Raw genomic sequence first — 12,713 nt, 5'->3', positions numbered from 1 at the left:
TTACAAACTAAAGTACCTGGAATGGCCTTGTTCACAATACCAGACAATGAATTGGGTTTGATCCTGTCTAGCATGCTTTGTTCAAGTGCTTTCAGCTTTCACCTGTCAAATCAAGGTGTTAATGCATGTAACCCAGAGTGTAAGTGAATAGTGCATGTGAGAGCAGCCTTGCAAACAGTATGGATAGTATTTCATGCTGAATCTAGATGAATAAATCTATTAATTTTAATGTTGGCTTCTTTTTATATGCATGATAAGTTCAACTGTTGTGAAGTTGCCAGATTAAACAAGCCATTGGAAAATGCTACATATGTATTTTCACATAGGCAACTGTGCTTAAAATGTGTTCATTATTTCAAAGTAAGATTTAAATGTATAATTTCAGGTTACCAGATTTTGCCCAACCAGCAGCAAAACTACCAGGGTTTAGTTGGAGTTCAGCAGTCTCAGAATCAAAATCTAGTCAGTGGCCAACACAACAACATTGGGAATCAAATTCAAGGTGTGATTGTTCCATATCCCTCAGTGCCATCTTATCAGGTGGGTAATGTATTCAAAACTTTCCAACGACTCTTCTGTGGGTTTGAGTGTTGGGGTTTTCTTTAAGTCCATTGCTTTGTGGTAGAAATGGTAGAAAGCTGCAAGCAGGTGTCAAAGTGACTTTGGGGATAGAAGTTAAACAATACAAACCCACAACTGAAGTGAGAAGAAAGTCTGTCACAAGTGCACAAGTTCTAGTCCTGTTGAAAGCCAAGTGCTGGGTCAGTTGCGTTTCAGAGGGTGGGGAAGAAAAGTTCATAAGGTTTCCTTCCCCAATTCAGAGGGTGGGGAAGAAAAGCTCAGAACATTTCCTTCCCACCACCCCACTTTCTCTTGTAGAGAAAATATCTTGTTGATTCATGGAGTCCCTTGGAGCCAACATCTCCATTTTGGGGGAAGAAGATTTAAATAATTTTTTTAGTATTGTTATTTTAACTACTGTTACCACTATTCTTCTGGATTTTGAGAACTCCAAGGGATCTTTCAGTTCCTGCTGGTTTTTTTTTAAAGTCCTGTATCAACTGGGTGATGGTCAAGAGTCAGAAAGAAACATTGTCTGCAGAAGATCTTACTGTGTTGCCCATTGCAGGTTTCGGTGCCTCAAGGTTCCCAAGCAGTGCCCCAGCAGACATATCAGCAGCCTGTCATAATTCCCAGTCAGTCCAGTCAAGGACTGCCCACCACAGGAATGCCAGTCTACTACAGTGTCATTCCATCAGGTCAACAGAATAATCTAAGGTGAGTTTAAGTGATACTTGATTTCTTAGCAGCTGGGCTTAGTGGCTTTGTAAGAACTGACAGGATCTGCTTTTAGTAATGCAGATATTAAAGCTATTGTTTCAAAGGCAGACTTACAGGCACTCTCTTTATTTTTGCTCGTATGCAATTAAGTGAAACAACCCATACTGCTTTAACTGTGACATACTTGTTGGACTGGAAAACGTTGTCTCCATAGCACTTCCAGCAATACTTTAGCGCAGTTCCATCTCTTAAATTTTCTGCATTCCTTTTCTTACCCATGAAACACCAGTGTGTTCAGCAGCTCAGTCTTTCTGCAGTAATATTTAAGATGACTATCTATATTCACTGGTTTTGTCAAAGATATTACATTAATAATGTGTAGAGGAAAAATAATTGGAATTCCAGAAAAAGAGTGACTTCTTTTTTGGAACTTTGTATGGAAAAAGCTTAGCTTGCTTTGTGTTGTAGATGAGGCCTGCTGGCACCAAGCTGGCTATGAAACAAGTATAGAAACTTGGTTTTTGTTTGATAAATAAGCTTTTTTCTTTTCTTTTTTTTTCACCTACCTTGGTAGCAGCAATTTGGTCTGCATGTACAGCCCTCCCTGAATATACATCTGTGTCCCCAAAGCCCAAAGTCTATTTGAGAACAGATAGGCAAGTACCTAGGAGAATTCATTAGGATTAATGCTTGCTACAAATTTTTCTTTCCCTAGTTTTTTGAACTTAGAAATGAGCAGCATTTAAAAATACCTGGAAGCTTTTAAACAAGCCGCAACAGTATGAAGCTTGTTCATCCTTTTGAGAGTGCAGAGACTTCAGTAGTATTTGTCATCGCCACATGGCTTCACTTGCTTAAATCAGAATTCTTGTTCTTTGTATCTGAAGGTTTTTTAATCCTTTTCTGTAGTTATTATATTTGAGATTCAGTGAAGTCACAGGTAGGCATAATCCCAGACTTCTTTTGAATTAAGTTTGATTGCTTGATCTTTTGTGTAATTTAGAATGTCCCTCTCATTTATTATGAATTCAGATCAAACTAGCAACTAATGACAGCATCTTGCTTTCATCAGAATAGTTATGCTGCAACACTTGAACAAGAAAAGCAGAATGCTGTTCTGCAGGAGCTGAAAGTGTCAAACCTACAGGTCACTGCTGAAAACTAGAATCAGTAGGCAGATCAGAAGCTGTGTGAGAGCATCTGTGTTAGTTTTCACTTGATTTTGTCTGCTTTAATGGAAGGGAATCTTAGAATTATATAAGTGAACTATGGGACAAAGGATGGAACAAAGTTTTGACAACATAGGTAAAAACAGTAGGTCCAAGAGGATTAAACCTACTTTTTTTTCCCACAATTTGAAGGAATTGATTTTTTCTCAGAATGTTTATCTGTTAGTACAGGATTCTATAAGCACTGTTCTGATTATGGTCCACCAACCTGATGTTCTGGCTGAGCATTAGTGGTATAATAGAATCTATGTGTGTTACCTGTTTTTCCCCCGATTACCCTGAAAAACTACCTGGCATAAATAAACTTCTAAAGTCATCCTTTTCCTACAGTTTGCAAACAACTGAATGGCTGTTTATCCCCTGGAGTCATGTTCCTTCTCCCACCCCCCACTGGAAAAGCCCTCTCCTCTCTGGGCTGTGTCAGTGGACCCTGGAGCAGAGCTGTATGCTTTGGTGTGCTGAACCAGCTGCCCAGGACCAGCCCACAGCTGAGGGTCTGCATCCCAAATCTCATGGCAGGGGCTGTGGGTATTCACTTAGCTGAGACCCAATCCTGCTTAAGTGAGCAAGACAACAAATTGTCTTTATATTATTATTATTCTGCATATCTTTATGCTGATACAGAGCTATGGACACAAAAATAGTATATCAAAAGAGGTGAATTAGTACAGCTTCTCAGTGTAGGCAGGGCATGTGTTTTTGCTAAGGAAGAGGTGTGAAACTTCAGTCTTCTGAAGAATGAGTGAATTCAGGGGTAGGTGGGAATATTACTGATTTTAAATTAACAAAAGCTCAGTGATTTGCAGTACATGTAGACAGCAAACGCAGAAGTCGTGATTAAATGAGTGTAGCATAAATGCCTGTTAGTCATGTTCTTTTTTTGTTATTACAGTTCATCCGTAGGATATCTGCAGCCTCCTGGATCAGAGCAGATACAGTTTCCTAGAACATCATCGCCATGCAACTCTCAGCAGCTTCAAGGACAGCAGTGTGCAGGTTGGAATAAAGTGTCTATTGATAAGCTTAAAAAATGTCTACCAATTATTATGCTGGGTGATTGGATATTTGCTATTAAGGGTTTGATTTAGAATTAACTGCTGTATTCTATTTCCTCTTTTGTTTCATTTTTGAATTTATTTTCCATTTTTAACCCTGAGGCAGTTTAATTTGAAATGTCAAATTTTTTTATCTTTGAAATATCTCAAGTTACTTTCTTAAAATCCAATAACATACATCATAATGCCTTGCATGTCTACTGGTGAGTTGAGACAGACATGGGAACTATACGTTGGCCATTGGCAGCAGAATCACTTCCATCCTTTCCTGAATAACCAGATAGGTCTGAAAAATTTGAAATTTGGGTTTCTATTTGACAGAAGGAGTGAGGTACATACTTGAAGGAGCCTACTTGGCTCTTCTACTCAAGAACCGGTCTAGATATCAGTTAACAGAGTAGGAGCAGTGATTTTCTTAAGAGGTCTTGAGGGGAGTTTGGAAACTCAGCGTTCTGGGGTAGCTTTGTGACCTGCTGGAAAGTCGAAAGTACTTCAAAGCTGTGTGAGGTGGTTTTGTTTTTATGGCAGCCTTATTTACTGCTTTTACTTTCATAGTTTATAGCAACCATTCAAGTCAGAAGCCATCACCTCCTACATTATTGCCACCTTCATCCAAGTCAAAGCCACAGCAGGCTGCTTCCATTGTGCACTACAGCATAGTGTCTCCACCCTCATCATGTAAAAGTTCACCCACTGGTCTTTCCATCATGCAGCCAAAAAAAGGTATATTTTATTGGGATTTTCATCTAAGCCATTCTGTCTAAAACTTACTGTAAATTTTCAGACTGGTTTCATGGCTAACTGCTAGAACAACTGCAACTTGAGTGCCATCTCTGATTTTTAAATTCTTCATCTGAATTGCTATTATTGTATCTTTTAAAATGATAATGTGGAACTTAAGTGAAACAATGGCTGCATGGGGGTGGCCTGGAGGCCACCTTCAGCAGGTAAATGTTACTCAGCAGAAACACTTAGGTTCAGAATGTTTTGATCTACAAAATACTTGGGTAATTTTTAAAAGGTGTGTAAATAGAAGCCTCAATGTGTTTGAAAGCAGTGTTGACATAGAGCTTGTCAATCCATGAAACCTTTATAAATGTTAATATCCAAACACTTAAAACTCTGAAGGTCTAACCATAAAATTGATGGACTGGTCAGGAAAATAAGAGCGCTAGAGTTAGCCTCCAAACAAGAGATTACAGAACAATCCTGTGACCACAGTGGCACTGTCTTTATTTTACCAGTAGGGAATTTGATACATTAGAGGCTTGGTTGGTAAAAAAGGGATAATCTCAAACTCTGCTATCTCAGTATTTTGCAAGCAAGCACTAGATTAAACAACCCTAGATCAATGACCTACATTCTGCTACAGATGTGGTGTTCTTACAAACATTTATCTCTAAGGCATTTTTAGAACCTGTTTATTAGTAAATAGATAGCATGCAGTTAAGTGGCAAGATAGCTGGATTAGCAGTTTGTGGGCAGGTTTGGTTTTGTTTCCATTTTGCTTCAAATTTGTCTTTAATTCTGGAAGATTGTAATTTCAGAATGTATAAAGTGGGCCTCGCACTAGTTTGTTTTTCTGCCTTCCCAATCTATGCTGAAAGTGCTGGTTTTGTGCAGTTTTCATGGCCTGGTTCAGACCTGTAAACTGTGGTTTAAGGAAATTTCAGGAAGGAGGAAGCCCACTTATGAGGGGGGGGAGCAAATTCTGAGAGAACAAATCAAAACCTGCACTTTTCAATAAGTAAAGGCACTGAGATGCTGAATCAAGGCCTCTGAGGTAGGGCCAATGAGCAGGTAGGTGCACAGACAAGTAGCAGAGCTGTGTTACAGGGGACCAGACTGTAAATCTGGGGAGGCTTTGAAGGATTTCTGCATGTCCCCTCTCACGGGATATGTCAGGTCATAAAGTGTCTGCAAACTGACTTATGCACTGTGTGACACTTCATTTTGTCAGGATGCTTGTTTAGGAAAATAACTCCATTTATTTTCATTTACTGAAATGCTGGGGTACTAGAAGCAAAAGAAAAAACAAGGTTTTCTGAATGTATAAAGTTTTCTTTTGCAGTTTAAATTGCATTTCAGATTGACACTCTTGTAGAGATGGTGCTGTAAATGTTTCAAAAGACAAATATGTTTATTGTTGGGTGTTCTGTTCTCACAGAACAGAGCTAAGTCAAAAAGAGTATGCTAGAGTGTTGCAGAATGAAATACTGTATATAAACCGGTAAGATGTAAATGATTATCATTTATAATGCATATAAATATATGCATAGAATAGTAAAATGAAACCCATTTTTGTGTGTTAAATGCAGTGGGTATATAGGTGTATAGGTGTCCCAGGTTTACACATAGGGACTAGATAAGTTTATGGCTTTACCAGTGGAAAACTGTTGTTTTGTATATTATTCTGATTATGTAGCAGTCATAAACAGACTTGTATTTTAGTCTGCTGTGCAATAAAACAGAAATATTCACAAGGTGGCTCTTGCAGGGACTCCTTAACTTATATACTCTGCTAAAGCTGGCCAGATATCTGATGCTTCAGTTGCAATCTGTAACACATGGGTAAAACTTCTTGCCATTAAAAAGAAAGTATAGATGTGAAAACATTAATAATTCAGTTACCCATATCATAAATACTTCCAAATACAATTTACAAAAGCTAACGTAGTTTTAATGTTGTGCGTTCCTTATTCTACATTGTTTGGTTTAATTTTTGAAGAAGTCTCTTTTTGTGGAGCCCAGGGGTAGTGACAACAATAGTCCATTATGAAAAACACCAGATGAATGCATTTTATAATCTGTATCTAACTGCTCCTCACTGATGCTCTGATGTGGCAATAAATTGAGAAAATTGCAGAATGCTGCTTTAAAGATGGATGATTAAATAATGTTTAAACCCTGTGTTTTAATTGTGGTTTCTGAGAAATGCTGTAAACAGTGGGTAGAGCAGAGAAAGAAATTGCAAACAACCATTTACAAATAAAAAGGACATTATATAAATTACCTGGGGCAGAGAGGGGAGATGGTTTGTCTCTTGGGCAGCCTCTCCTCACAGCTCCTGGCATGAAACCTTGTGGAACAGTCCTGGATGTTGAGGTGTTCTCCCCTGCCTCTGGTGTTTCTGTGGCTACTGCAGTACCCAAGTGGGACAAGGTGTTGGGTTCAGTTTGCAGTATCTGCCCAGAAAAGCATTCCTAGAGAGAACTTGTAAGTGAGGGTAAGCGTGCCTAGACTAAAGGTTGATCCCAGACCTTTCTGATATATGTCATCCTATCAGAGAAAACATTTTGAGTGCATTGCTGTACATCATGTAAAACTAACTAGGAAACTTCTGTTTTTAAATATTTTCGCTTAATATCACATTCTGCAACACATGGCTCTGACAGAAGCTGCAGTGAATGCTGAATACTGTCACCTACTAAGAAATAGTGATTTCTTTCAGAAATATCCTCAGCAATGAGTTTCAGTGGTTCCACTATCTTTTGTTCTGGGAAGCCCTCTCCAAGTTAACTACTGCAGATGTAGCTGATAGTGGCAATGTAATTGTACAGAAGATACTGCTCCAGTTTTGTAGAATCAGCAGCTTCTTTAGCAAAACTTGTTTAGCACAATCCTTGTGTTACTTCCCCTTTTCCCGTGTGTTGTGCTAAGCGAGCCGTGCCGGGAGTGCTGACTGTGCCCTGTGGCTCCTTGTGTTGCAGCCGCAGCGCCACCGCCCGCCGGGGGGGTGGTAATGATGCAGCTCAACGTGCCCGGCAGTGCCGCGCCGCGGAACCCGTCACCTCCGCAGAGGAAACCCGGCAAGTACTACTGTGATCACCCCCGCGGGCACAAGGCCACGGAACTCAGCACTTTAGACGGTGCTGCACAGGTAGGAGCCGCTGGTTTGCTTCTCCAGGATGACTTAAAATATGCATAAATTCTGTATTTTTTCAAAAGTTCTTTCTGGGGAATAAAAATCTTGCTCTGATGATACTTAATAGAGCTATTTTAACTTCATTTAAGTCTTTGAAGGCTCTGGGTGCTGTTCAGCCTGTTCAAACCCTAACATGTCATTTATTCCAGTTGCAGCATAGTCCTCAACTGGGCAGCCCTGTCACCTCACCGGCCCAATCACCAGCACCAGCCCAGCTGTCAAACATGAAGAACATCCGTCCCACACTGACACCTCTTTCTATTGTGTCCCAGTTTTCTAGACCTTTTGTCCCTGGACAAGGTATGTTTTTAGTTAACTAAAATGTGTGTGTGGTTTCTATGTGAATGTTTTATAATAGAAGCTGTATGAGGATTTTCTGATGAGCATGGCTCACTTTAGGAGTATTGCTATTGAAGCAGAATCACCAAAATTATTTAGTCAAGCATCATTTAAAATTTCACCTTATCACTCTGTACTGATACTGTCCCCCATATCTTCAAAGGCTTTTCATCTCATTAGTGTGAGTTTCCATAACACATTGACTTTCTCATAGTGTTAAGTTTCCCATTTCAGCATTGAAAATATTAATAAAATGTTTGCTAGAATTTAGCTTCAAGTCTTAACCATAAATCATTAGTTGATAATGCACTGAATCAAACCACTGCCTAAGCATGTATTCTTCATTCCTCTGTAGAACAACAAGCATGATGGGATAGAGCCTCTAGCCAGGACTGTACCTCAGTTAGTATTTCAGATAGGACCCAGCCAAAGACACAAAAAATTCCTTGTAGAAGAATTTCAATCCTCTGCTGCCATGTCAACAGAAAGACAGAAAATGGGGAGTTTTCACTGAGATGGGATAGTACATAATGTTTAAAAAAAATTATATAAACCCCCTTTGTCAGTGAGTAAAAGCATCCTGGTAAAATTACCAAACTCAAAATTAACAAGTCCGTTTTACAGAAAGATTTACTTTAAATCAAAACTTACAGAAAATTCTGTATGTCTCTCTTATTGATAAAGAAAACCTTATTTTCTTGTCTTTGTCTTACCTGTTGCACAGTCTTTGTCATTGCTTTGTATTCTGATGATGTAAAAATTCCAGGTGGCCTGTTTGAAGCACACCTCTTAGCTCCCTCAATCTGCTGTGATCACTGAAAGTGCATTGTCTAGTGCATTGTCTTTGTGGATCCTTGTAACATATAGGAGTGTGAACAGAGACCTGGCTCTAATCAGGGCTATAACCATGAAAATGACTAAATTAGCATGCTGAGAGGAGCTTTAGACTTATTAAGCTCATTTTGAAACAAAAGGACTTAACTAAGACTGCAGTGAAGAAAAACTTTGAGTGTAATCCCTAAATACCAAAAAGCTTGTACCTTTTCACCTTGGGATCAGGACGTGGCTGACTGACACTGATGGAATCAGGGCAGCTCTGAGTTAGCCCAGCCAGACACTCAGCTTTGTGCACAGCAATTCTGCTTTCTCTTCTGTGTAACATACTCAGTGTGAGAGGGACTTGGAGGAAGATTTCCTGTAACAGAAAAACCCTTCTAATTACCTTTCTCTTTAAGGAGATGCCAGATACCCATTGCTTGGCCAACCCCTGCAGTACAATCCATCTTTGTTACGTGGACAAGTAACAAGCCAACAGGTATTAAAAGAGAACAATCTCATGGCAACAATGAAAAAAAAACAATTCAAGACTACCATTACAACCATCTTGAATAGGGGAATGTGTTACTGCACTTGCAGAGTAATTGAGTGGAAGGTGCTTGCTTTGCAATAAGTTTTATTCTGTGTCTATACTCCCCATTGTTCTTGTTTGTTGTATTAAAAAAAAGTGAGAAACATTTATCTGAACTTCGGCTTTTAGGCACAATGTAGATAATGGATTTTTTTATTTTAAGCAATTCACTATAGCTAATTCCGAAAGTCTAAAGGGGACCCTTTGCTAAAAGGATTTTCTTTTATTCAAGTAACCATTTCTAAAAAAATACAAAATACATGCAGTAATTTCTGAACAAAGAGTGGGTTTGTTCCTTATAAGAAAAACAAACCCAAAATATTGGTGTTAGCAAAGTTGAAAAGTCTTCCCGTCCATATAATTTTTGGGACACGCAGACCCCGTCTGCCTCTACCTTGCTCAGTTCTACCCAATGCCAGCTAGAGGATGTGATGACTAGGGCAGGGGCATGTTCTTCCAAGATGATTTAAGGTGATTTTTTTTTCCCCCCCATCATTGCCTCTCTTTCTTCTGTAGTGAAGGATTGAATGTGCCTGACTGTAGGATTATAAAATGCAATAACTAAAACTGGATGGGAAAACCTTCTCTGTCCCGTGGTAGTGCAGGTTATTTTTCCAGACATTCCTCTGCACTGCTTTTCACTGAGCTGACTAGAAATTTTAAGATGGATTGTTATTTAAGTACACCCTTTATGTCAATCTTTCCAGTGTCAGCCTGGAAACAGACATGGGAACAGGGGAAAAAAAACAGCAAAGAAGGCTGCTTCAGCAGATCTCGGTGCAGGAGAACCAGGTATGGAATTTCTGACCGACACAGTCCTCCAGAAAAATGAATTATGGTGATGGGCTGGGAATGTACAAGAAAAGCACAGGTGAGAAGGGCCAGAGTGAAGAGTAATTGCACAGGAACAGACATGGCAAACACTGGAAACATAAGGAGGGAGAGGCAGACACGATCTGGAGAGAGGAGGAAAGGGAGGTTAAATGGGAGAAGTGTAGCTTTGAAGGCTGGAGAGAAGACCAGAGAAGTTCAGGATTGCAGAGTACTAAAAGAAAGATCAAGTTTGTCAGTTTACTGGACCTAAGTTCTATGATATTTTTACATTAAATATTAATTATACACACTCCTGCTTCCTTTTACTGGTATAACAAGTGAAATTTGACATAAACCACAAATTAGTTTGTGCTTTTTGGAGTTGCTTTTTTTTTTTAAGTTTTTCCCTTTCTAATATATATTAACACATGGATTTGGGGGACATACTAGGAGATCTACAGATCAGCGCCTTGGAATTGGTAAAGATGTCATTCAAATAAAATCTGATGGCATCTATCTTCATACCTTTACTGGAAGGAATTTTTGCTGCAAGTGTTATCTACTGTCAGCTCTTCAAAGAAAGTTACATATAAATCCATTTTTTCTAATGATTTAGTGGAGAGGATTTTTTTGGAGAGAAGACAGACTAGTTTTTTTGGCATGGTGATGTGTGAAGAGTTACCAGGCAAGGCCAGCGAGATGCTATAGTGAGTTCTCAAACCTGCAGTAAAATGAGTTATTGATGATTTTCTTATTTTCCCCTCTTTGTTCTGAGGACCCTTTTTGTATTTCCTGCTTTTATTTGCACGCTTGTACAAATAAGCAAATTGTATTTGTAAGCAGTGCTAACTGTGAGACCAAAGGCTCTCCAGAATATGAGGAAGGCAAAGCAGATTTGGTATCAGCCAACTGGAAATACAAGTATGAAATAAGTCATTTTCCACTGTGGGTGTTGTATCATTAAGTGCAATGACCAATTTAGATTCACTGTTTTTCTTCTTTCAGTTGTGGGAAAAGTTCTAGAAATTACTGAACTGCCAGAAGGCATAACTCGTATGGAAGCAGAGAAACTCTTTGGGGAACTGTTGAAAGTGGGTGCCAAGATCCGGTGGCTGAGGGATTCCCAGTGCCTGCAGACGCAGCAGCGGCGGTTCTGCGGCGCTGGGGACGGCAGTGGGGGCACAGAGCCACCCCGGGCCGGGGACTTGGCGTCCACCTACACGGTTCTGGCCACCTTCCCCACCATGGCAGCCGCACAGAGCGCACTCAAGAGACAGAGCAGTACCTCAGTGAGCAAGTTCCGCCTGAGAACCAGCAAGAAGCACTACGACTTCCACGTCCTGGAGAGGGCCAGCTCGCAGTAGCAGTTACACCGCTGGACACTCGGCCTTTACTACTGCCATGTCCTCCCTCCTTGATTGGTTTGATGTCATGGGGTTTCTGTTCTCTTCATAGAGACTCCTGGGATGTTTTGTCACATGACATTTGCCATTGAAGAATAAATAGCCCAGTGAATCCAGCAAGATGAAGAAAAAAATTTACAGAGTTAATTCCAGACAATAGCAAGGAATCATCTTTGCGACAAGCAGCTTTCTGTAAGGAATGCTGCTGAAATGCCCCCTACTTTTATAGTAGTTTTGTTTTATATTTTTGAAATCTTGTATCAGATCCAAAGTTCTATTGTACAGCAGATGTTCATAAAAATCCATATGCAGATTTGTATTTTATAATCCCTTTTCACAGCCAGCACACAGCTGTCCATTCCAAGGCAGGAACCTGAGGATTGGTGGAGGGGAAAAGAGAACCATTCTCAAGGAATTGTATTCATTTTCTAGCAAACTACCCAAGATCTTCAAGTTAACCTGTTCTTTGTCCCTTATGGGTTTTTTCTTTTTTTTTCCTTTTTTTCTTTTTTTTCCTTTTTCTTCTTTTTTTTTCTTTCTCTTACTTTTCTTCTTTTTCTATTTTTTTTAAAATAATATCATTTTACTAGCTAACTCCTTAGGTGGTTATTTTCTTTTGCAATACATTCAAACAATGTCAAAAGAAATTACAAGTTTGTACCCTTGAAGAATTTGCTTCTGATCCAGCAAGTTTAATAATTACTAAAAGGGGAATATGAATAGGTTACGTGTTCACTGAATCACATTTTAATATTTCTTTTTAGCAAAAGTGTGAAGAAACTTTATGTATCTTCATACAAGTGACAAAATGTTTGCACTTTAATTGTGTTCCCACCAGTATGGGTCTCCTTCTCTTCCTTTTCACGCTAAGATAATTGTGTTTGATAAGTGCTGGAAACCTTTTTAATGGTTTAAGTTTTCATCATTTGCAGATGCTCACTGGACATTAAAGATTCATTGCACATAAATGAAACAAAACTTTTTTCAACTTGTGTAATTTGCAAGTCTGTACAATGTGTGCTGATGCAAGCCTTTTTCAGTTCAAAAGAATAAATGTTTACAAACACAAACTTTTTCAGTGCACTTGTTTAAGCTTCTAGGAGTCTTCTGAAACGGGGATGAACTCGTATTAATAGCTGGGATCCTTTCAAATGTGAGAAAAGAACTTAAACCCACAAATATTAGAGCCTCTTAAAAAACCACCTGCTGTTCCTCAACTGGCATTTATGTTATCCTGTCCTTCATAATACTTAAACATTT

At 39.2% G+C, this 12,713-nt stretch overlaps 1 protein-coding gene across 15 annotated transcripts in view; it reads left to right on the top strand.

Annotated features, from left to right (window-relative positions):
• Positions 1–12,523, top strand: part of R3HDM1 (R3H domain containing 1) — a 79,666-nt gene extending 67,143 nt beyond the window's left edge. For 10 of the 15 annotated variants that reach the window (XM_039554724.1, XM_039554719.1, XM_039554715.1 and 7 more), the window contains 9 exons: positions 386–540; positions 1,130–1,278; positions 3,403–3,506; positions 4,121–4,288; positions 7,276–7,445; positions 7,640–7,790; positions 9,065–9,144; positions 9,945–10,029; positions 11,056–12,523. In XM_039554724.1, the coding sequence (XP_039410658.1) occupies positions 386–540; positions 1,130–1,278; positions 3,403–3,506; positions 4,121–4,288; positions 7,276–7,445; positions 7,640–7,790; positions 9,065–9,144; positions 9,945–10,029; positions 11,056–11,414 (1,421 nt within the window). In that variant the 3' untranslated portion in view covers positions 11,415–12,523. The remainder of the gene's footprint in view (positions 1–385; positions 541–1,129; positions 1,279–3,402; positions 3,507–4,120; positions 4,289–7,275; positions 7,446–7,639; positions 7,791–9,064; positions 9,145–9,944; positions 10,030–11,055) is intronic. The other 5 variants (XM_039554714.1, XM_039554721.1, XM_039554720.1 and 2 more) reach the window with 5 other exon arrangements.
• Positions 12,524–12,713: the final 190 nt, after the last annotated feature.

Source organism: Corvus cornix, chromosome 7 (genome assembly GCF_000738735.6).
Source record: "Corvus cornix cornix isolate S_Up_H32 chromosome 7, ASM73873v5, whole genome shotgun sequence".
Taxonomy (NCBI): domain Eukaryota; kingdom Metazoa; phylum Chordata; class Aves; order Passeriformes; family Corvidae; genus Corvus; species Corvus cornix.
Note: the sequence above shows the minus strand (reverse complement) of the source record. Positions and strands in the feature narration are given on the sequence as shown.